Source organism: Myotis myotis, unplaced genomic scaffold (assembly GCF_014108235.1).
Source record: "Myotis myotis isolate mMyoMyo1 unplaced genomic scaffold, mMyoMyo1.p scaffold_m19_p_6, whole genome shotgun sequence".
NCBI classification, from domain to species: domain Eukaryota; kingdom Metazoa; phylum Chordata; class Mammalia; order Chiroptera; family Vespertilionidae; genus Myotis; species Myotis myotis.
Window position 1 is genome coordinate 84,769,345 of NW_023416368.1, and position 24,373 is coordinate 84,793,717.

At 49.6% G+C, this 24,373-nt stretch overlaps 2 protein-coding genes across 13 annotated transcripts in view; both read left to right on the top strand.

Annotated features, from left to right (window-relative positions):
• The first annotated feature begins 232 nt into the window (after positions 1 to 232).
• Positions 233 to 11,018, top strand: QTRT1 (queuine tRNA-ribosyltransferase catalytic subunit 1). The gene is made up of 10 exons (XM_036314854.1): positions 233 to 763; positions 1,028 to 1,096; positions 1,202 to 1,340; positions 8,414 to 8,492; positions 8,596 to 8,711; positions 9,840 to 9,978; positions 10,238 to 10,313; positions 10,433 to 10,542; positions 10,629 to 10,716; positions 10,804 to 11,018. The coding sequence occupies exons 1-10, from the start codon at positions 521 to 523 to the stop codon at positions 10,954 to 10,956; spliced, it is 1,212 nt and encodes a 403-aa protein (XP_036170747.1). The 5' UTR covers positions 233 to 520; the 3' UTR covers positions 10,957 to 11,018.
• Positions 11,019 to 13,216: 2,198 nt separating this feature from the next.
• Positions 13,217 to 24,373, top strand: part of DNM2 (dynamin 2) — an 87,353-nt gene continuing 76,196 nt past the window's right edge. For 8 of the 12 annotated variants that reach the window (XM_036314644.1, XM_036314632.1, XM_036314637.1 and 5 more), the window contains exon 1: positions 13,218 to 13,560. In XM_036314644.1, the coding sequence (XP_036170537.1) occupies positions 13,400 to 13,560 (161 nt within the window). In that variant the 5' untranslated portion in view covers positions 13,218 to 13,399. Of the gene's footprint in view, positions 13,561 to 24,373 lie in introns of all 12 variants that reach the window. The other 4 variants (XM_036314639.1, XM_036314635.1, XM_036314636.1 and 1 more) reach the window with 1 other exon arrangement.

The window sequence follows — 24,373 nt, forward strand, 5'->3', positions numbered from 1 at the left end:
TGTTAAATGGCATTTAAATATATAAAATAAATATCAAAAATATAAATCTTTGTTTTACTATGGTTGCAAATATCAAAAAATTTCTATATGTGACACGGCACCAGAGTTAAGTTAGGGTTTTTCAAAATGCTGACACGCCGAGCTCAAAAGGTTCGCCATCACTGGAATAAACTAACGTTGATTTTATTGATTGAGAGAGTGAAACATTGATGCTCGATTGCCTCCCCCGGGGATTGAACCCGCAACCTAGGTATGTGCCCTGACCGAGACTGGAACCCGCAACCTTTTGGTGGAAGGGAGGACGCTCCAACCAACTGACCAACCGGCCAGGGCACAAGACAGCAAAGCGCTGCTGTTGGAGCGAACCTCACGCCCCGAGAGGACCGGTGGGCCGGGTGTCCGTTGCCATGGTCCCCTTGACGCTCTCCCAGGGCTTCCGCGAGCCTTACGCCTCACGTGACGCGGCCCAATATGGCGCGGCCCAGGGTGTTTCACTGTCCACGTGGTTCTGGCAGGCAAGATGGCGGCGGCATCCAACGCGACCTCCTTGGAGTCAGCTCCGCGGATCTTGCGACTGGTGGCCGAGTGCAGCCGCTCCAGGGCCCGGGCAGGCGAGCTGCGGCTGCCGCACGGGCCGGTGGCCACCCCCGTCTTCATGCCCGTGGGCACGCAGGCCACCATGAAGGGCATCACTGCGGAGCAGCTGGACGCGCTGGGCTGCCGGATCTGCCTGGGCAACACCTACCATCTGGGTCTGAGGCCGGTGGGTGGGCTGTGCCAGTGCGTGGCGTTGGCGGAGCTTGGGGAGCCCTGGGGTACCCCCTGGGTACGGGTATGCCTCCAAAGTCAACCGACAAACGCCCATGAAGCGCCCCCGGAGGCCCAGGCCTGGTGCTGAGCTTGCGGGAGCGGCGGGGACCCAATTAGACCATCCCGCCCCTCCCCCGCCCCTCCCCCGCCCCCCGTGAGCTCCCAGCGTGGCGCTCACCGCTTACCGGACTCTTCGCCCCCGCACCCCGCAACCCAGGGCCCGGAGCTGATCCAGAAAGCCCAAGGTCTGCACGGCTTCATGAACTGGCCCCACAATCTGCTGACGGTGAGGCGGGGTCGGGGCGGGGGCGGGGGGTGCGAGGACGCTCCTGGGGGCGGATCTCGGCCTGCACCTCTCCCGACTGACTGCCCCGCGGCGGGTGTCCCCCAGGACAGCGGCGGCTTCCAGATGGTGTCCCTGGTGTCCCTGTCCGAGGTGACGGAGGAGGGCGTCCGCTTCCGCTCCCCCTACGACGGCGACGAGACCCTCCTGAGCCCGGAGAGGTCCGTGGAGATCCAGAACGCGCTGGGTGAGCGGATCGCGGGAGCGGCCCCGCCCCCGCCTTTGCAGGGTAGCGGCGCGGTCCCTGTAGGTTGTGTGCCTTTGGGCAAGTCACCCCCCCTTCCCTGAGCTGCAGTTGGGCCAACTCTACTGCAGATAGTTCACAAGATTCATGGTGGGGTGTCGGCAAATCTCTCTGCACAGCGCCTGCCATGTAGCTGCTTTTATGGCTCTTATTGCTGTTATTACTCTTAAACTGTAAATTAATTGGGCAAAGATGTGTTGAAATCATGGGGGCAACAACAGAGGGTTGGGGAGGCTTTAGGCTCCCACCGTCTACATCAATATCCCCCATTCCTTGGTGAGGACAATGAGCATTTTCTCCATTGTGTAAAGTTCTACGGAAACACGGGTGCAAACCTTCCCATCTTCCAACCAAATGGCGCTTTCAAGTCCCTTCAGGTAACAGGTCCTTTAGCTCCTACGCATAGTCACAGGGCTGGTGTCACCTCATCCATGGAACTTAGTCAACAGGGAGACAGGCGCTAGTGAGAATGTCATAATCAGGGGGGAAAACTGCAGGTGGAATGTATTGTATAAAAAAACAAAACACATCTTTCCCCTTAAATCCTTACCTGAGGATTTGTTTTTATTGACTTTTAGAGAGGGAGGTAGAGAGAGAGAAACATCTGTTTGAGAGAAACATCGAGGGGTTACCCCTCTGAAGTGCCCCCATTGGGGATCAAACCCCCAACCTTTTGGTGTACAGGAGGACACTCCAACCAACTGAGCCAGGGCTCTGTTTTACTTTATCTATCTATAAAAGCTTAAGCTCACCTGTTGGACCGGTAGCTATGATGTGCAATGACCACCAGGGGGCAGAGGCTCTGACCAGTAGCTGTGACATGCACTGACCACCATGGGGCAGAGTCTCAACGCAAGAGCTGCCTAGCGACAGCAACTTTGCAGGGTGTCCTCTTGCACTCTGGGGCCCCTTGGGGGATGTAGAACTGCTGGTTCTGACCTGATCCCTGCAGGCCAGGCCAAGGGGTCCCACCTGCCGGAGGGACCCCACCTGCCGGAGGGACCCCGCTCACTCCTCAGACATCCTTTGAGCCCTGGCGCTGACCGGTGGGGAGGGACCACAGGAGGTTGGTTCCAGGTTGTGTCCTGCCCGTCTTGCCCAGTCCCGCCCCACCAGCCACCTTCTAATTAATTTCCTTTCAATGTGCATGAATCCATGCACCACGCCTCTAGTGTAAATATAAATTTGGGACTGTGACCATGGAGGCCAAGTACATGGCCTCAGTCTGTGGGCTCAAGGAGGGCTGCCCTAGGCCTAAAACCTGTGGATGAGAAGAAATAAACTAGATGTCCAAAGGATGCAACCAGTGCAAAGGACCTGAGGCAGGACTAAGGTTGGCATGTTGGAAGAACTGTAAGGAGATGTGTCTGGCTGGAGCATGGAAGGGGAGAGTGGGAGGTGGGGACAGGGAGGTGACTTGAGCAGGTCCTGCAGGGCCTCCTGAGTTTTGATTTGTTCTTTAAAGAAAAAAAAAATTGAACAAGAATACATTTTGGCTTTAGCTGGTTTGGCTCAGTGGATAGAGCATTGGACTGTGGACTGGAAGGTCCCAGGTTCAATTCCAGTCAAGGGCACATGCTTGTGTTGCAGGCTAGATCCCCAGTAGGGGGCATGCAGGAGGCAACCGGTCAATGATTCTCTCTCATCATTGATGATTCTCTCCCTTCCTCTCTGGAATCAGTGTGTGTGTGTGTGTGTATCTATATCTATCTATATATCTATATCTATATCTATATCTATATCTATATCTATATCTATATCTATATCTATATCTATATCCATATCTATCTATATCTATATCTATATCTATATCTATATATATCTTGTATACATTTCTATATAGAAATGTGTACAGAAAACAGTGCTCTTCCCACACCTGTCCTCTATCCATCTCCTTTACTCCCACAGGTTACCACTGTTTCTAGTTTCTTGACTATTCTTCCCGCGTTTATGCAGATACAAGCAAGTTCAAATCTCTTCTAATTTTTTCTCATTATGAGAGCATGCTCTTTATGGTACATTCTTTCTGTACCTTGCATTAAAACTTTTTTAGCCTGGCCAGTGTAGCCCAGTGGTTGAGCATCGACCCATGAACCAGGAGGTTACGGTTAGATTCTCAGTCAGGGCATATGCCCTGGTTTTGGGCTCAATCCCCAGGAGAGGTTGTGTTGGAGGCAGCCAGTCAATGATTCTCTCTCATCATTGATGTTTCTGTCTCTTTCCCTCTCCCTTTCTCTCTTTGAAATCCAAAAAACAAACAAACAAAAATATACAAACCTAGCTGGTTCGGTTCCGTGGATAGAGCGTCAGCCTGTGGACTGAAGGGTCCCAGGTTTGATGCTGGTCAAGGGCATGTATCTTGGTTGCAGGCTCCTCCCCAGCCCGGGCCCTGACCGGGGCTCGTGCAGGAGGCAACCAGTCAGTGGTTCTATCACATCAACGTTTCTGTCTTTCCCTCTGCCTTCCACTTTTCCTAAAAGTCAATGAGAAAATATCCTCGGGCGAGGATTAACAAAAAACCAAAAAGAAAACATTAACATTTTTTAAAAAATGTATTTTATTTTAAAATTTCATTTATTGATTTGAGAGAGAAAGAGAGACAGAAAGAAACACATCAATTTGTTGTTCCACTTATTTATGCATTCACTGGTTGATTCTTGTGTGTGTCCTAACCAGGATGGAACCTGCAACCTAGGTGTATCCGGGCAACGCTCTATCCAACTGAGCTTCTCCGCTAGGACTCTTGTACTTAAAAAGGAAATTATGCAAACTTTTAAGTATATGCCAAATCAGATACAACACCATCCACCTGTCACCCAGTTTCAGCAATCATCACGTCATGGCCATTATGTTAAATATTTCATAAAATTCTGCTGTAAAGCCTCCTGAGCTTGGAGGGTTTTTTTGTTTGTTTGTTTTTGTGGGTTTTTCACAATGAATTCAATTTACCATGTTGATAGGGCTATTCAGATTTTGTGTTTTGTCTTGGATCAGATTTGATAAGTTGGATTTTTCAAGGAATTTGGCCATTTCTTGAACTTTATTTCAACTTCCTTGGCATAAAGTTAATCATAATATTCTCTTATCCTCTTTTTTAAAAAAATATTTTTAGTGATTTCAGAGAGGAAGGGAGAGAGAGAGATAGAAACATCAATGATGAGAGAGAATCATTGATCGGCTGCCTGCATGCCCCACACTGGGGATCGAGCCCGCAACCTGGGCAAGTGCCCTTGACTGGAATCGAATCCAGGACCCTTCAGTCCGCCGGCTGATGCTGTAGCCACTGAGCCAAACCGGCTAGGGCAGGAAACTGGTTTCTTTGCCTTGTGGTGTTGCCCTGGTCTCTTCCCTGTGGTGTAGAGTAACAGTTTTTTTCTGTCACCTACATTTTCTGTAGGTGGGTACTTGGATCTAGAGATTGGAACAATTCAAATTGTTCCTTTTAGCAAGACAGTTTCACCATGTGTATTTCTGTTAGGAGGTGCCTGATGTCTTCCCTTCTCTCCCATGAACCATCTGTGCTTCTTGCTTGGGTCTGTTACGTCATTAGGAGTTGCAAAATGGTGATGTTCTAATTCTGTCATTCATTCTAATTTACTATCCAGATTACTTGCGTAAAGAGAACCATCTCTAATCTATTCCTGGGAGACCAAGTAGTTCAGTTGATGTAGGAAACTTGGGATTCATTCTTTTTCCTTATTTACCAGTTTTCATCGGTTGATTACTTAGCATCCTCTAGTAGGGGCAAATCAATGTTTAGATTTTTAGAATCACCATGAACTCATGGGTTTAAATGTATTTGATGTATCTCAATCCATTGCAATTGGATCAATCCTTATTGATTGCCCATCTTTGGCTAGTGTAGTATACGGTGCTTTTTACTATAATAATACCTGAGACTTGAGCTTTTCTAACATGTAATATAGAAGTCAAGAGTCCCTAATCGGAAATTCTTGGGGCCAAGAATTTTCACATTTTAGAAAGATAAGAAGCCCCATGTATTTTATTTACTGATTGATTTTTTTTAGAGAGAGAGGAAGGGAGAGAGAGAAAAATAATGATTTGTTGTTCTACTCGTTGCTGCATTCATTGATTGATTCTTGTATGTGCTCTAACTGGGGATGGAACCCAAAACCTTGGCGCAAGGGGATGATACTCTAACCAACGGAGCTATCAGGCCAGGGCCAGAAAGCCCCATTTATTGCACACACAGCATCTCAGTGGGGTCTGGGCAGTACCTTGTGGAGTTACACTTCAATTTTTTTTTTAAATTAAAACAAATTACTACTATTTCTTTTCATACAAGGAATTTTATCTATTGTGCAAAGAGAGGGTTATCTGCCTCCCCAGAGGGTTCTAGGCTCCATTTAAACTCTGTTTCTAGCTCTAATTCTTAGAGATTAAGGGATTCAAAGGCCTGTGATCATGGGCACTGATGAGGACTACAAAACATTTGGCTCCAGTTAAATCCCTGGTGTTTGAGGTCTGTGGGAGCTGTGGGTGCTTGCTTCTTGGTCCTGTCACAGCCGTTGAAGTAGCTGGTTTAGGAGAAAAAGGCTGCTGTCTCTGCAAGGCAGGGGCAAGGGTGGGGGACAATTCCCTTTCTACCCCAACACTGCCTCTCGGCCTGATCCTGCTTGTTCCCATTTGGGATCGGCAGCATTCTCTGTAGTCTTTTCTGACCTTGGTACTGAGGGGCAGGTACTTGAAACAACTTCGGGATCAAGTCTTTCTCTGTGAGCGAGAGAAAGGCAGGGCTTGTTCGTTGGTGTCTCCCAGCATCCCGCCGTCGATGACCTTCAGTGTACCCCTCATCTCACCCACATGCGCCCTTGATGCCTGTGCGTTAGCGTCACACTAGTCCTGTAAGCACGTTCCACAATAGGTGGATGCAGGCCCGGGGCCAACGCCCAGGCGGCCACGGGAGGTGGCTGCAGCGAACACACAGCTGCCTGTTCCTTGCTTCGCCCAGCCTCCACGAGGCTGGAACGCCCATCGTAAAGTGTCCAGTTCTATGGCGTTAAGTAGCTTCACATTGTTGTGCAAACATCCACACCATCCAACTCCAGAATTCTTTTCCTTTTTTTTTTTTAATAATTTTATTGATTTCAGAGAGGAAGGGAGAGGGAGAGAGAGATAGAAACATCAATGATGAGAGAGAATCACTGATCAGCTGCCTCCTATACACCCCACACTGGGGATCGAGCCTGCAACCTGGGCATGTGCTCTTGACCGGAATCGAACTTGGGACCCTTCAGTCCGCAGGCCGACGCTCTAGCCACTGAGCTAAACCAGCTAGGGCTCCAGAATTCCTTTCATCGTGCAAAACCAAGACTCTGTCCCTATTAAACAATAACTTCACATTCTTCTCTCTTCCTGCCTCTGGCGCCACTCTGAGAATTGACTACTCTAGAGATCGAATATAGTGAACTCATACAGTGTTTGTCTTTTTGTGACTGGCTTATTTCGCTTAGCATGATATCCTCAAGGTTCATCCATGTTGTTGTAGGAAGTGTCGGAATTTCCTTTCCAAGGCTTATTAATATTCCATTGTATGTCTATGTCACATTTTGTTTATCTGTTCATCTGTCGATGGACACTTGGGTTGCTTCCACCTTTTAGCTTTTGTGAATAATGCTATGAATATGGCTGCCCAACTATGTCTTCAAGACCCTGCTTTTATTTCTTTTTTTTATTTTTTATTTTTTTTATATTTTATTGATTTCTTACAGAGAGGAAGGGAGAGAGATAGAGAGTTAGAAACATCGATGAGAGAGAAACATCGATCAGCTGCCTCCTGCACATCTCCTACTGGGGATGTGCCCGCAACCCAAGTACATGCCCTTGACCGGAATCGAACCTGGGACCTTTCAGTCTGCAGGCCGATGCTCTATCCACTGAGCCAAACTGGTTTTGGCAAGACCCTGCTTTTAATTCTTGTGAGCATATATCCAGAAGTGCAATTACTAGACCATAGGGTATACACTTCAGTTTTATTGGATTAACACTTTAAGAATCCTTATTCTAGCCGAAACCGGTTTGGCTCAGTGGATAGAGCGTCAGCCTGCGGACTGAGAGGTCCCGGGTTCGATTCCGGTCAAGGGCATGTACCTGGGTCGCGGGCACATCCCCGGTGAGGGATGTGCAGGAGGCGGCTGATCGATGTTTCTCTCTCATCGATGTTTCTAGCTCTCTCTGTCTCTCTCCCTTCCTCTCTGTGAAAAATCAATAAAATATATTAAAAAAAAAAAGAAAAAAAAAAAAAAAAAAAGAATCCTTATTCTACATTGGATTTTTGAAAGGATTATAACCATCTTGGGTTTTGCTACCAAATGAGTGTATCATAAACATAAGAAAAAGCCTTTGATTTTGAGAGTGTCTGGATTTTGAATGGTGGGGAAGGTATGTGGGAGCGGTGGGTGCTTGCCCTTTAAGGGCTGGACCATGGTTTATTAACGAGGTTCCTACTGATGGACACGGGTTCCCATCTTGCTGTTGTTGCCATACATCACTTTGCACAGTGTTTTGTTCTTTTTTTTTTTTAATATATTTTATTGATTTTTTACAGAGAGGAAGGGAGAGGGATAGAGTTAGAAATATCAATGAGAGAGAAACATCGATCAGCTGCCTCCTGCACACTCCCTACTGGGGATGTGCCCGCAACCCAGGTACATGCCCTTGACTGGAATCGAACCTGGGACCTTTCAGTCTGCAGGCCGGTGCTCTATCCACTGAGCCAAACTGGTTAGGGCAGTGTTTTGTTCTTGAAGGGTAAATTTGCAGAATTGGGATTTTACTCTATATTCCAGGGAAGGGGTTAGCTGGGGAGGGCTGGGATTAGCTGGGGGAGGCAAGAACAGATAAGGCATGTTGGAAGCTCCCTCTATCTGCTGTATAAACAGGTTGGGGTATTAAGTGGGAGTCGCAAGACCCAAGGAGGGACTTTTGGTGTCCAGTTTTCCTCCAGCAGGTTGGGGCTTTCCTAGTGACAGTATTCCACCCTCCCCTCCCCCCAGGCTCAGACATCATCATGCAGCTAGATGACGTGGTCAGCAGCACTGTGACGGGGCCACGTGTGGAGGAGGCCATGTACAGGTGTGTGTGTGAGCACGGACACATTAGAGGAGGGGTTCCTGATCCTGAAGCCGTGGTCTCCCTGTCCTTCACCAGGCCACATGGCTGATTGATCCTGTTGCAGATCAGTCCGCTGGTTAGACCGGTGCATTGCAGCCCATCGGAGGCAAGACAAGCAGAATCTCTTTGCTATCATCCAGGGTGGTCTGGACGCGGATCTCCGAGCCGCTTGCCTCGAAGGTAGAGCCATGCTCAGTGGGACCGGGTTTGTCACATCGCTGAGGGCCCCACACGGGCCTGGCATGCTCAGGCAGTGGTGGCTAATGGGTGAGAGGGTTCTCCAGGCGGAAGGAACGGCTTAAGCAAAAGCTCAGAAGCAGAATGGAGTAGAATGTTTGTAGAATAATAGCAATTCCAATAGCCATCAATTTTTGGGTGTTCACCTTCCACTATGCCAAGTGCTGCTCATGGGTTGACCCACTGAGGATTTTTTGTTGTTAATCCTCACCTGAGGATGTTTTTTCTATTAAGGGAGGGGAGGGGAGAGAGAGAGGTATTGATGTGAGACTAGTTGTCTCCTGCATGCCCCAGACCAGGGCTGGGATCAAACCTGCAACCTTGGTACGTGCCCTTGACCGGGAATGGAACCTGCGACCCTTTGGTGTGGGGCCGGTGCTCTAACCACTTAGCAACACTGACTGGCCAGGGTGACCCATTGAGTTTTTCTTTTTTTTAAACATTTTTGATTTAAGAGAGCAAGGAAGAGGGAGAGAGAGAGATAGAACATAAATTATGATAGAATCATTGATCAGCTGCCTCCAGCACAGCCCCTACCGGCGATCAAGCCTGCAACCTGGGCATGTGCCCTGATAGGGAATCGCACTGTGACTTCCTGGTTTATGGGTCGAGGCTGGGCAACCCATTGACTTTTCATAACCATCCTATAAGGTGGGAACTACCTGAGGTTGCAGAAGGGAAAACTAAGGCAGAGAGCTCTTAAGTCACTTACCCAAAGCTAGACAGTTTGGATATTACGGACCTGGGGTTTGGACCAGGCCTTGAGCTCTAGAACCTACAGCATTCATTAATTGATTCACTGAGATGCTAGGAAGTCATGGAGGGATGTTGAGTGGGAGAGTGACAGGAACCAATGGGGAACCAAGGAAAACTGGTAGGAAGCAGCGGCCCATGAGGAAGCTGGAGTAGTTGCCTAGGGAAAGAGTGACTGAGGCCTAAAGCCGAGGCTGTGGCCAAAGAGATGAAGGGGAAGAAGAAATGGGGGCAGAGAGGAAGAGGGGGAGGAGGAAGAAGAGGAGGAGCAGCATTCCCTTTTGCCTGATTGCCCCTCACCTTACTCTGTACCCCTAGAGATGACCAAGAGGGACGTGCCTGGCTTTGCCATCGGGGGACTGAGTGGGGGTGAGAGCAAGGACCAGTTCTGGAGGATGGTGGCACTGAGCACTTCAAGGCTGCCTAAGGACAAGCCCCGATACCTGATGGGGGTTGGGTATGTCCAAAAGCAGGGAAACAGCTGTACGCGTGGGATTGCGGATTTCTGGTGGCCCTCTAACCCCTCCTCCCCCCGTGTGTTAGGGGAAAGGACACAGCCCTGCCTGGGAGGGGACTAAGGACATGGCCCTCTGCTGGGGACTGTTGTGAAGGTCCCAGTCTAGGAGGAGTCTGAGGGTCCGGAAGGGGGTCTGGTTGTATGACCAGGGCTTGAGAGATTCTCTGCTCCCCTCCGCCCACCGTGGCCCCACCCCCAGCTATGCCACTGATCTGGTGGTCTGCGTGGCTCTTGGATGCGACATGTTCGACTGCGTTTTCCCCACGAGGACAGCGGTGAGGCTTGGACAGTGGGTAGCTGGGGTAGGCCTGTTGATGGGCCAAGGTTGGGGTGGGGCCAGAAAAGGTGAAGACCTGGTGGTTGACTTGCCTTCCCCACCCCTTTCCTCCCTCAGCGCTTTGGCTCTGCCCTGGTGCCTACGGGGAACCTGCAGCTGAAGAAGAAGCAGTTCCAGAAGGACTTCCGCCCCATAGACCCTAAGTGTGCCTGTCCCACTTGCCAGAAGTAGGGAAGGATGGGGCTGGAGGGTGGGGGAAGGAGTGGAGGGGTGCAGGACCCTACACTGCTCAGCCTTGACTTCCTGTCCCCAGGCACAGCCGTGCCTTCCTGCATGCACTACTACACAGCGACAACACTGCAGCCCTGCACCACCTCACTGTTCACAACATCGCCTACCAGGTGGGCCCATGGTCTGGGTGGACAACTAGGGGTGGGAGTGGGGTCTCCTGGGTGCAGGTGGCTGACACTGACACTTCCACCCCATAGCTGCAGCTGATGGGCGCCCTGCGAGCCAGCATCATGGAGAAACGCTTTCCTGAGTTTGTGCGGGACTTCATGGACACCATGTATGGGGACCCCACCCTCTATCCCACCTGGGCCACTGAAGCTCTGGCCTCTGTGGGAATCTCATTGACTTGACCCAGCTTACGGGAGGGAGGGAGGGGATGGGAGATATTGAAGGGTTGGATTTTTTATTACAATTTAGAGTGTGTCTGTTCCTTCTTGGGGAGGTGGTTTGTCTTAGTCCCCTTCTTTGTCTGAGTGTCCCTGCGGTCAGTGTCCCTCATCTCACATTGATTGTAATAACTAGTAACCATAGCAGCAGCTGGTATCTGGAAACCACCTCTCAGCCCAGAATGTAGGAAGTACCCCAGAGGGGGAGCGGCATTCCTTTTCCTGTGGCCCAGGTCTCCTAACCCCTCGGGGGTCAGTCAGCACTCCTGTCCTCCCCCTTTTTATATGTCAGTAAACAGGCCCAGAGAGAGGAAGTAGCTAACCCAAGGTCACCACCGAGGAAGTAGTAGCCTGGATCCAGAGCTCATGCCTTTGGCCTTGACTCTTCAAACTTGGCATAGTCTTGCTGTCAGTAAGCACAATGATAATGATAATAGGTGTGATCTAGCAGATGCTTACACTGCACCCGGGCCTGTTCTAAATGGTTGTAATGTGCATTTAATTCTTACTACTTTATGATGCATGAATGGCAACTTTCCCCATTTTACAGACGAAGAAACTGAGTTTCAGGGGAATGAAGTCCCTTGGTCATTCAGCAAATAAACAGGCCCAGGATCTAACCCTGATATGGCCAATTACAGAGCTGGTGTTCTTAGAAGATAAGGGATTTTATTTTATTTTATTTAAAAAATTTTTTTAAATATATATTTTATTGAGTTTTTACAGAGAGGAAGGGAGAGAGAGAGTTAGAAACATCGATGAGAGAGAAACATCGATCAGCTGCCTCCTGCACATCTCCTACTGGGGATGTGCCCGCAACCCAGGTACATGCCCTTGACCGGAATCAAACCTGGGACCTTTTAGTCCGCAGGCGGAAGCTCTATCCACTGAACCAAACCGGTTTCGGCAAAGATAAGGGATTTTAAATGGAAAAAGTAATACATGTGTAGGACCACCATTCAAATAGCGTAAAAATTCAACTGATCAGTTTGTGTATTTTTTCAGAAACGTTCCATGTGTACATATTTTTCATGAATGTCGGTGTCCTTTACATGCAGTTTTGTACCTTGCTTTTTTCTCAGTATTTTTCAAATTATTTACATGTCAATACATGAGACTTCCTTATCTTTTTTTACAGCAGCCACATAGTATTTATTTAGCTCCAGGGAAACACCCTAACTGGGTGTTTCCAGGTTTCTCCTACTCTGGTCAAGGCAGAAACCTGTTCCTGACTCCTTACTGGGTTGCTTCAGCACTCTTTGGACTCCTCCGCAGTTTCTCTCTGGCCCATCTGTGCCCAGAGCAATCAAATTACTTCTTTTCTTAGCGTGTCTTTTTATGAGCAGAGGATCAGTTGAGTTTCACTAGGTACTCAAAAAGATCATGATATGCTAAATTTGAAGAGTCATGTAGTTAGCTCATCCAGACAGGACGTGGAGGGAAGGTATTCTTAGGGGAGGGCACAACATAGCAAAGGCATGGTGGTGTGACTGTATATAGGAATATGGGTGGGAAGCAATGCCGCTCCCTAGGAATCCTTAACATCACCTGACTCTCGCATTCAAAGCATACTGGAACCCGCGCGCAGAGAGCTGGTTTGCAAGCCCGGTACCGAGATGCATTCTGGGACTTGTAGTTTTCGTTACAGCCCAGAAACTCGTGATGATCACTACTGGGTCCCACTAAGACTCGGCGTGTGCCGTGGGTCTTACCCTCTGCTCGGGAAGACTCATAATAGACAATAATTATGAGTAAGAATGGGAGATTGACTGACAGATATAGTTCTCAATCAGAGTCAATTCGGAGATTATGGTATTTATATGAACCAACGGGAAATTTTTAGGGAACTAGGTAGAGTCAAATGACAAACCAGTGTCTTAAAAAAATCGATCTCTAACATCATTGGCTAGCGTTGTTGATTGGAGGGTCTCCCTGCCAATAAAACTGGCGATTTTCCTGCTGCCCGGGAACTCCTCTTAGTAGGCGGAGCCAACATGTCTTTTCCGAAACCACCTACCGGTTTTGACGTGTCGCTACCCGCTGGTATTGGCCCAAGCCTAACAGCGACAGTTCTTAACGTCCAATGAACCCGCGAGGAGGTCTCCAGGGGGACGGGTCCCTCCGCCTTAAGACCGTGCCTCATTTTTATTGACTGGTTTGCATGAGTGGCAGCGCAGTTAGCCAATCAGGGGTGGCGCGAAGGTTTTGGGGCCGGGCGGGAGGTCGCTCGGGTCGGGTGTCGCCTGAGAACCGGATGAAGTGGCGACCGTGAGGCCGAGCCGGGAGCGGGTGTCGCGCTGAGGCCCGGGCGGGCGGGGAGCAACGGCCGCGGACGCCGCGGGACCGCGTCGTTGAGGGACGGGGCAGCCGGGGAGCGCTGGGCGCTCGGGCCGGGGCCGCCGGCGCCATGGGCAATCGCGGGATGGAAGAGCTGATCCCGCTGGTCAACAAGCTGCAGGACGCCTTCAGCTCCATCGGTCAGAGTTGCCACCTGGACTTGCCTCAGATCGCCGTGGTGGGCGGCCAGAGCGCGGGCAAGAGCTCGGTGCTCGAGAACTTCGTGGGCCGGTGAGCGAACGCGGTGGCGACGGCCGGCGGGCGGTGGCCCAGGGCGCGGAGGGCGGACGGGGAATGGCGCGCCCTGCGCCTCCGGCGTAACTGCGGCGCTTGCGTGCCCGTGACGGGGTCAGGGGCAGGGAGGCGGGCCCTGTGGGACACTGTGAGCTGAGGGCGCCTTGCAGGGGCTGGGGGCCCAGCCCCGCCCCAAGGGGAGTCTTACAGGCAGGGAGGCGTGGGCCCGGATGTGCGGTGGACCCCCGTTGACTCTCTGGTCCCCAGGTTGAGTGGGTGAATTCTGCCATCTGGTTGCTAGTGGGGCAGGGGGAGGTCTCCCATCTCTGTCCGAAACGTGCCACCTCGATCTCTGCTGGGCCGACTCCTGTCGTCTGCTGGCTGTCCATTTATCTGGAGCAGTTACTGCCGTTTGGTTGGCTGATTCTATCCTGGATAGGCCTCCCTGCTACCACCATTTGGCTGTCCATCTGTCCAGTTCTGCAGGGCAGCTCCCTGCTGTCTAGCTAGCTGTCCAGGGTCACCTGTGCCGTCTGGCCGCCCATCCGTGCCCCTCACAGACTAACAGCCATTTCGCTGGTGGGTTACCCCAGCTGACCTCTGTGTCTGACTGGTTGTTTGGACTCTAGGGAACCCTGTTGTCTGGCTCTCGGACTGACTCTTCAGCTTGGTCCCTGGAAAACACTAGCTCCTCTCTTCCAAGTTCATCTTTTTGTCTTTCCTCCTAGTGACTAGTCTGCCCAAGTGCCCTAACAGCCCCTGAGTGTCCGGTTCAAGCTCTGTGGCAGAGGGTGATGGGAGCATAGGAAGAGCAGGTGGTGAAGTATGAGACTTGAACTGCTCTCTTCGCAGTTGGAAGTAGGACCCAGGGGAACTTTCTAAGGGATTCTTTCCTGGACCATGTCAGGATTTCCAGGGCCCTGGAAGACAGGGACCAGCCCCCAAGCTAAAGCCTGCCAATTTCGGGCTCTCTTGGAACCTGGGAAGGGACTTTTTTTTTCTTCTTTTCCGTTTTGTCACTAATCCTCATCAGAGGATATTTTTTCCATTGGTTTTTAGAGAGAAGGAAGGGAAGGAAGAGAGAGAAACACATTGATTGGTTGCCTCCTGAACCCTCCCCTACTGGGCCGAGGATCGAACCCACAACGCAGGTACATGCCCTTACCGGGAATCGAACCTGTGGCCCTTTGGTGTGCTGGCCGATGCTCCCACCATGGAGCCATACTGGCCAGGACAAAAGGTACTTCTTGTCTGATCAGGCCCTCATGGCAAGAGCTGGGATAGGGTCTTCCTTGGGTAGCCCTGAGAAGCATCAGTTTGCCCATCTGTCTAGTGGGCAAATTCTATTTCTGGGCTGTTTCAGGGATTCAGGAAGCTAATGAATGAGAAATGGTCCTGAGGTCATTAAAGGTGTTTGATTCTCCCCTCTCTTTCTTCTTTAGCCTCTTGCTTTTCTGCCTCCCAGATGGGCGGCCACATTTTCATTCCAGGAAGGACTCCATTTGTGACTGTGGTTGCCAAATGATATCATAGTTGTTATTATTGCTGTTATTATTGTTATCAGTGTTAGGAAGTAATGTTCATTCATTCAGCGGGTGCCAGGCTGACTTCTTTCTTGATTCAGCATCTTGATTCCCATGATGAGCAAGTAGAGTGGAGGTTCTCTTATCCCCACTTTAGAGATGAGCAGGGAGGCTCAGAAAGGACTTTGTTTGCTCAAGGCCACCAAGCTGGCGGGAGCCCAGCTGGGTGCCTGACTGCCCCTGGCTTCCCAGAAGCTTGGGGTTTTGCTCCTAGCATTTCCTCCTCCTTCTTCTTTTTTAAAATGTTTTTATTGGTGTGTTTGTTTTCTTTAGCAAGAGAGGAATGGGGCGGGATAGAGAGATAGAAACATCAATGATGAGAGAGAATCATTGATTGGCTGCTTCCTGCAAGCCCCACACTGGGGATCGAGCCCGCCACCCAGGCATGTGCCCTGACTGGAATCGAACCATGACCTCCTGGTTCATAGGTCCATGCTCAACCACTGAGCCACGCCAGACGGGTGAGGATATTTTTTCCATTGATTTTTATTTTATTTTATTTTATTATTTTTTAAAAAATATATTTTATTGATTTTTTACAGAGAGGAAGGGAGAGGGATAGAGAGTTAGAAACATCGATGAGAGAGAAACATCTATCAGCTGCCTCCTGCACACCCCCCACTGGGGATGTGCCCGCAACCAAGGTACATGCCCTTGACGGGAATCGAACCCGGGACCCTTGAGTCCGCAGGCCGATGCTCTATCCACTGAGCCAAACCAGTTAGGGCTTATTTTATTTTTTATAGAGAGAGTGGAAAGGAGGGAGGGGGAGAGAGAAATATGACCCTGAGAGAGACACATTCATCGGTCGCTTCCCACACATGCCCTGACTAGGGCTGGCGATCGAACCCGCAGCCCAGGCAAGAGGTCCCTGGCTGGGAATCGAACCCTTGACCCTTCGATGAATGAGCCGCTGCTTCAATCACTGAGCAACACTGGCCAGGGCCAGAATTTCCTTTTTTGTCTCTGGCGCTTTGCTCTCTGTCCACGGTGGTGGAAAGGTGTTGGTTTTGGGTCAGCCAGGCTTGGGCTGTGGGCCCCTCTGCATGGCCATCTCCTTGATTGCCGGGCTTCCGGTGGGTGCCTACAGAGCTTGGTCCATTTCATTTACCTTTGTCTCTGAACAGGTTTTTGACCTCTCCAAGCCTCGGTTTCCCCGACTAGACATGGGGTGATTGTCCTTTAAGACTGTTGCAAGGATACAGTGACTTAGTGTGTTGAAAGTGCTTGCTTAGCACAGTGCCTGGCACACAGTAGGTCTATATGGCCATTATTTATTGATCTAGCGCCTCTCGTATAGACAGCAAAAGTTCATCAGGATTAAAGTGCTCTCAAGTTTCACACTGACTTCATGTAAGCCTGTGAGGGTGGGACTGCTGTGGTCTCATTTTACAGAGTGGGAAACAGGCTCTTGTGTGAGGTTGTTCAGTGAGGAATCGGGGGCTCTGGCTGGGTGGAGGCCCGAGTCTCTCTCTCCTCTCTGCCTTTCTTCTGTCCCTCTGCCCCTTGCCTTTCTCTGCCGCCCACCCTGGCATATGGTGACTGCCAACTACTACTGAGCTGGCTCCTGTGGCAACCTCCTCCCGAAGCCTGCAATGCGATATCCCATGTTAAGAGCATTAATTCAGGGCCTGAGAACCAAAGTTGTAAAAAGCCTTTCTTTGGGTAAGGGGTGCTCTAACAGAACTAATTTGTTTTTATTTCTGGAATGTGGAGAAGGCCCCTCAACTACAAAGCCCTGTTCTAAAAGGATAGCAGGCGGGCCTTATTTTGAATTCTTTTCCTACTTCTTTTTGTGAATTTGGTCAAACTACTTTTTTCCTTGTACCAAAGACTTGTACAGTGAATATCCCTGTTGGTTTCAAGGAACAAACAAGAGCGTGTCAAGGGCATGTGCCTGGGGGTCAGCACAAGCTGCTGTTTCATTATCTCCCCCTTGTGGGTTTTCTAAGAATGTGGTCCAAGTGGGAATGACCCAGTTAACTTAGCCCTGTACCAGGGGTTGCTCATGGGTGGCCTTGAGGCCCAAGACCTGCTTGCTGGACCTTTTGTTTCATTTGCCTGGTGTTTAGAAGGTTTTGTTTTTAATTAGCTGTCAATATCTAAGATCTTTAGAGATTAAGGCTTCCACCATGTTTGGCTATACCCATGTACCCATCGCTGCTGCTGTTATAATCATCATTTTCTGATCTCCCTGTTCCATCTCACTTGGGGCCCAATTGCCTAGATCTCAGAATCAGCAGCCACTTGCTGCCTGGTCAAACTAGGACCGGGCACGAGCTGCAGCAGTCCCCACCACTCCCTAGTGCTGCCCAGGCCCATTTCACATTTGCCTTCTGTCCCTGTGAACCTTTGAGTTTAAGACCCCTGGCTTGCCCTGGCCGATTTGGCTCAGTCGATAGAGCATTAGCCTGTGAATTGAAGGGTCCAGGGTTTGATTCTGGTCCAGGGCACATACCTCGGTTGCAAGCTTGATCCCGGGCCCTGGTCAGGGCTTGTGTGGGAGGCAGCCAATTGATGTGTCTATCTCACATCTCTCTCTCTGTCTCCCTCTCCCTTCCACTCTCTCTAAAAATCAATGGAAAAGTATCCTCGGGTGAGGATTAAAACAACAACAAAAAGACCTCTGGCTCTGCACCAGTAGGTAGACCTGTGGCCCTAAGGAGAGGGAGGGGCTTGGGAGATTTTTCTTTGGGAAAAGAGCAGGAGGAGGCCACCGTTGAAGCCTCCAACCCCTGAGGCGTGGGGTGACTCTGTGAGCCTTTCCTCACTGAGCCTCTGTTGACTCCACGGGCCTCCAGGTTGGGTGTGTTTCACTTCTTAGGGCAGATAAAGTCACCTGGTGCCCCTCAGTGAGGGTGGAGTGACGATTAAATGAGATTGTTTAGACGCAGCGGTTGCCAACCTTTCGGACTTCACGGACCACCAGTGGTCCGAGGACCACTGGTTGGCGACCCCTGCTCCAAAGGTTTCCTTAAATCAGCGGTTGCCAACCTTTCGGACCTCACGGACCACTGGTTGGCGGCCGCTGGTTTAGAGTGCTTGGGAGCATCTAGCACAGAAAAAGTGCTTAAAATGCTTTGCATTTTTCATTCCTTCACTGAAACATGTTTCGTCCCTGTTCTAGGCCCTGGGCAAGATAACAAAACCATTGCCCTTGCTGTGTGTGTGTGTGTGTGCGAGGGGGGGGGGGGGGCGGGGGGTGGAGGTAGGGGGGTTGGATTACCAGCAGGGGGCAGATAAAGAAGAAACTTGGTAGGTGATAACTTATAGAAAAAAGAGCAGGGCCCTAACCGGTTTGGCTCAGTGGATAGAGCGTCAGCCTGCGGACTCACGGGTCCCAGGTTTGATTCCAGTCAAGGGCATGTGCCTTGGTTGCAGGCACATCCCCAGTAGGGAGTGTGCAAGAGGCAGCTGATCGATATTTCTCTCTCATCGATGTTTCCAACTCTCTATCCCTCTCCCTCCCTCTCTGTAAAAAATCAAAATATATTTAAAAAATATATATATATTTTAAAAAAAGAAAAAAGAGCAGAAATGAGGAGAATGAATGGGGGAGGGGGAGGTTTATGGTTTTAAATAGGGAGGGGGTCAAGGAAGGGAACATTTGATCAAAGACTTAAGGAGCTGAAGGAGGAGCCTCCAGTGGAGACCTGCTGGAAGAGCATCCCAGGCTGTGGGAACGGCTAGTGCCAAGGCACTGAGGTAGGACTGTGCTGGTATAAGGGGTGGAGATGAAGTTGGGGAGGTTTCTCAGTCTTGGTGGGTGTAGGCCATGCAGAGCCCTGAGGGCTAAGGAGGGCTCTGAGTAGAGGAAAACTGCTGCTGGTGCCCTTACTGTCTTCTTGGTCCTGGGCAAGTTGAGGCTTTCACCTTTGATTTGTTAACGTAAAAAACCATTGAAACGTGTAAAGAATTTTTGTGACTTTATTTGAGCCAAACTGTCGACATATGCCGGGAAGCAGAACCTTGATGAATTGAGATAATGCTCCGGAGAATGGCAGGTTACATCTGTATTTACACATTGCAATCAAAGGAGGGACATAGGTGGTTCACATGCAATCCATTGGTGATAGGCTAGAGAGGCGGGAGAAAGCAAATCGGGGAAACCCCTGGGATTGGATAAAAAGTAAAATGATAGACACATTTAGGTGGGTGCAGGATCAATTAACATGATAATGAAGGAATTTGTGGTGTCTGTTCTGGCGCCTAGCACGTTAGGTTGTGCCCCAAGGGGTCCAGAAAAAGGGAAGTTACAAGTTACCCAGACATTTCAAAGGGTATGTTATCATAGATGCAAAAAGACAGATAGGCTCAGTGAAGGTAAAGGTTGACCTTGTCAGTGAAGATACTGGCCTAGGATGTAACTGCCCACCATCACTGCTTTTAGTTTAATTTCAGACCATCCTTTGTGGTTACTTTAGGTCTCTGAGTTTGCAAGACCTCCATTGAAGCCTTCCCTGAGCTTGTTAGGTTAGCATGTGGCCCCTTTTGTGCACAGATTTTTAGCTTTACTTTGATTTTTTCAGTGAGCAGATCCCCCGAATGCATGTAAGGGCCTGGTGCCATTTTTCTTTTAACGAGAAACAGCTGCCCATGGGACTCTACCATCTCCAACTGCATTTCCATTTGGTCTTTGGTGCTGTGTTCCTTCAGGGACACATGGCTGCTGCCTGGCACACAGTGGGTGCCTGACAAATGCAGGATGACTGTTGGCTCATGTCCCTGCCAGACATGGGCATGGGTCTGCCCCTTGGGCTGCTCTGTCCCTTAATGGATCTTAAGTGGGTGAAGCCACTTGGCAATGATGGCTGCTCCTCCATTTCCTTCCTTCCTTTTTAAATTTAATTTAATTTTATTATTATTTTTTAAAAAATCAATATTTTTATTGATTTTAGAGAGGAAGGGAGAGGGAGAGATAGAAACATCAATGATGAAAGAGAATTATTAATTGGCTGCCTCCTGCATGGGATCGAGCCCACAACCTGGGCTTGTGCCCTTGATGGAAATCGAACCTGGGACCCTTCAGTCCACAGGCTGATGCTCTATCCATTGAGCCAAACTGGCTGGGGCTTCTTTATTAATTTTAGAGAGGAAGAGGGAGAGAGAGAGAGAGAAACACCAATTTGAAAAAAATATTAATCAGTTGCCTCCTGCACGTGCCCTGACCAGGAATGGAACCTGTCAACTTTTGGTGTATGGGATGATGCTCCAACCAACTGGCCTTCATTATCCTTTCTTTTGGGCAAAACTGAATTGCCTTTGCCTGTGTGGCCTATGTACACAGGCCAGTCATCATGGAAGAGGTTACAGGTGCCTTTGGGAATGTGGCCATCCCTTTCTCTGGACCTCAGTTTTCTCCTCTGGATCATGGGGATTACAACGGTCCTTTTCTCCTGGAAATGCGTTAAGGATCAAATGAGCTAATCCTTGTGAAACATTAGACCTATGCGTTTTCTATAGCCCGGGGTTAGGAGTCTGATGATCAGTTGTTAATTTCTTTTTCCTTAAAGAAAAGGAATTCATAATTACTTTATTAATATAAGTAACACTGCATTTTAGCACAAACACTAATTGAGTGCCTGGCAGTGCAAGCCAGAACCAGCTGGGGAACCACAGGCCTGCCTGTTCCCCAGGCTGTGAAATGCTAGCAGGATCCTGTTCCTGGTTTGTTTCTAAATGGGAAAGGTGGCTGCGAACAGATATTTGGCCGTGAAAAGAATTTCTGCTCATTTCATTTATGGTGGTGGGAAATAGGGAGCAAAAATGCCAAACAAGCCCTAGGTGGCTTGGCTTAGTGGATGGAGCATCTGCCTTTGTCCTCAAGGGTTTTGGGTAGGATTCTGGTCAGGGGCACACGCCCTGGTTGCGGGCTCAGTCTCCAGTCGGGTGTGTGCAGGAGGCAGCCAATCATTGGTTCTTTCTCATCACTGATGTTTCTCTCTCTCTCTCCTCTCCCTTCCTTTCTGAAATCAATAAAAATATATTTAAAAAAAAAATAAAGCCTAACAGCCCTGGCCAGTTAACTCAATGGTTAGAGCACTGGCCGGAGGACCGAAGGATCTCGGGTTCAATTCCTGGTCAAGGGCATGTACCTGGGTTGCAGGTTCAATCCCTGGCCCCAGTCAGGGCTCCTGTGGGAGGCAACCAATTGATGTTTCTCTTTCTCTCTCTTTCTCTCTTTCTCTCTCCCTCCTCTCTCTTTCTCTCTCTCTTTCTCCCTCCCTCACCCTCCCTCCATCCCTCCCTCCCCCCTCCTTTCCTTCCTTCTACTCTCTCTAAAAATCAATGGAAAAAGTAACCTCTGGTTAGGATTACCAAAATAAATAAATAAATGCCTCACAGTAGGGAATTCACTAGACAATATGCCCAAACATCCTACTGAAATAGTGATCTAGAAGAGGATTTAATGGCCCAGAAAGCCATGTAAGACCTGCTAAGTCCCAAACCACATGGATGGTATGACTCCTATCTTGTTCAAAATAGTTTTGTTTGTATAGTAAAAAGCCTGGAAAAATGTGTGTCCCCCCAAACCTCACATGTGGGTTGTCTCTCCACGTGAATCTTGGTTTTTGCTCATTTTGTGATTTATAACCAGAAAGATAAATTTCTCCGAAGCTCAGAATTATTTGTCTTAATGGATAATGGCCCTCCTTAGGTTCACAGGTTGAAAGTCCCTGCTAATTAGCCAGGTCAGTTCTGGGTGAGGGCAGAGGACTGGCTTATGGATAGTTCTAGAGTTGGAGTTTTCTTTTTTCTTTTTTTTCCCTTTAGAGATTTCAAAGACAGAGCGGGAAGAAGGGGCTGGTCTTGTAATGGAATCCTGTGCCTCTCCTGGTGTTTGCATTTGGCTCAGAATCACATCTGCCAAGTTTTGGCCCTATTTGAATGAAAATGCCAAAATTATAGGCCCCTTTACTGCAGAAAAAAGTGGGAACATCAGCTAACCCTTAATTTACTGGGGTTGCTAAGCGCATGCTGTAATTAAGCCCTTATTGTGTTAAAGCTTTGGAAAAACGCAAGCCAATAATGAGATATTTATAGGATCTTAGCTACAATCTGAGTAAAAGAAAATAGTAGCCCTACCTGTGAAGCAGAATGGCACTGAAGAGGAGAGACTCCTGCTTCTGGGTGCATCTGGGTTTCTGTTAGTCTTGGCAACGAGGCCCCTGCTGGGCACTGAGGTGTTTCCTCCTTGGAGTCTCTTCCGGCTTGAACAGGATGCTGGGTGGCCCTTTAGGTTTCACCTGCTGTTGGGTGTTTGTGACTTTAACAGTAAGAGCTGATGTTCGTGTAGAATCACCCTGTGCCATGTCTAAAATCTGACCACAAGGTCCCAGAGCCCTGGGAAACAGGTGCTGCTCTTAGCACCCCTGCTTTAGAGGTGGGGAAACCGAGACCAGCCCAGCCCGGGGGACTGGTCTGAAGTTACACAGGGAGGAGCCCAGGAGCCAAGGCCTGAGCTGGGCCTTTCTCACCCAGAGACAGACACCCAGGCACAGTGGGGCTGGGAAGATGTGGCCATGGCTTTCGTGAGTGGGATAAACAGTGGATCATGGCACTTGTGTCTGAGGATGAGGTTGAGGTTGCAGTTTGGGCGACTTCTGGCTTTTAGAATAATTTGATTAGCTGTGCATACCTTAAATAGCACCTACCTTGAGCCAGGTGCTGGGCACCCAGCGGGGACAGAGATCAGGTGAATGGTTACATGAGCAAGAACATTCTGAAGTTTAAGAAATGCAGTGAAAATAGAGGGGGCTGCTTCAGAAGGGGCGGTTCGGGTGGGTGTCCTGCAATGGAGCCAGTCCCTCAGAAACTCCAGAGAAGAGCATCCCAGGCAGAGGGAACAGCAGGAGCAGAGGGAACAGCAGGAGCAGAGGGCCCTGTGCACCTGGCCTGCCGGGTGCCTGCTGCACATGCGGAAAAGGGACTGAGATGGAAGCAAGAATCAGCAGGCACATGAGGGTCAGGAAACTGCTCATCGGAGGCTGATTTTTCATAAATTTTAATTACGCAAGTAGAACACTGGTAACAGTGTTGTTGTAAAAAGGGAAACCATGATACATGAGGAAGAACACATGGCCCACCCTGTCCCTTCCTCCCAGCTCTACGTGCCAGTTTAGGGTATACCCTGCCAGGCGCCTCTTATGTATTTGTGTACATATGTATGTGCTGGTATCTGTAGGAATATACAGCACTTTTAGGGGTGGTTGTTTGAAAGTATGTCTTCTTTCCAGAACTGGGACCAACCCAAGTTTGGCAATTTGTTTTCCGTCCATTCAACACATCCTAGAGGTCTTTATGTGTTGTTTGTAACTGCTACTTAGAGCTTCATGATTGTCCCAGAGGGGTGAGGAATGGAGGCAGGGGGCCAGCAAAGTCCCTGTAGCTGTCCAGATGAGTGATGACGGCACCCTCTGTGTGCCATGATTCACGCTTGAGACCAGTGCTTGATCCCCGTTTACTGGCCAGGAAACTGAGTCACAGAGGTGTGCCCAACGATGCTGGGGTTTCAGGTGGTCAGATTCGAACCCAGAGCCTTGGCCAGCCTGGTAGGCCTACGCCACAGTTCTGCTGGCCTACATGTGGAATAGCACCCTCACCCCTGGCTTCATCAAATCTTCCAACTTCCTTTTCCCCTTGGTCTGGCTTCATGGGGGCTGGTTTTCACTCTTCCAGCACTCTATCTTTGTCGGCATGGCCTCAGAAGTTTCTGGTATAAGGCAGGGTGTCAAGGAGTAATACAAACCCTGTGGATCCTGTGGTGCCCACTGAAGAGCCCGATGCTATGCTTCACTTGCTTGATTTGCCTCCTTCATTGGTGACAGGGTGTGGCTCTGGTCTTCCACACTGAATGGGCTTTCCATGTCTGTGAGGCACTTGCTAGGTGCCAGGCACTGAGTACTGTCTGTATGTCATCTTGGGTCGGCCCCATTTCCCTGATGAGGCAGTGGAGGGGCAGAAATGGGCAGGCCAGGGGGCGCGGGGGGCTCTGAGCCCTCATACTTACCCACTTGTCCACTCAACCGGTATGTCCTTGGTGGAGAAAGGCACCTCCATACCAAGTGACAGAGGATATGTTCGCATGGGGATGTCATGGTGAGAGAGGCTTCAAGAGGTCCTTACCCTCTCAGGTGGCACATTCCAGTGTGAGTGAGAGGAGGCATGTGGAAGATGGAGGCTCTGCTGTGGATCCTTGGGGTGGGAATGGTTGTGAGGGAATGCTT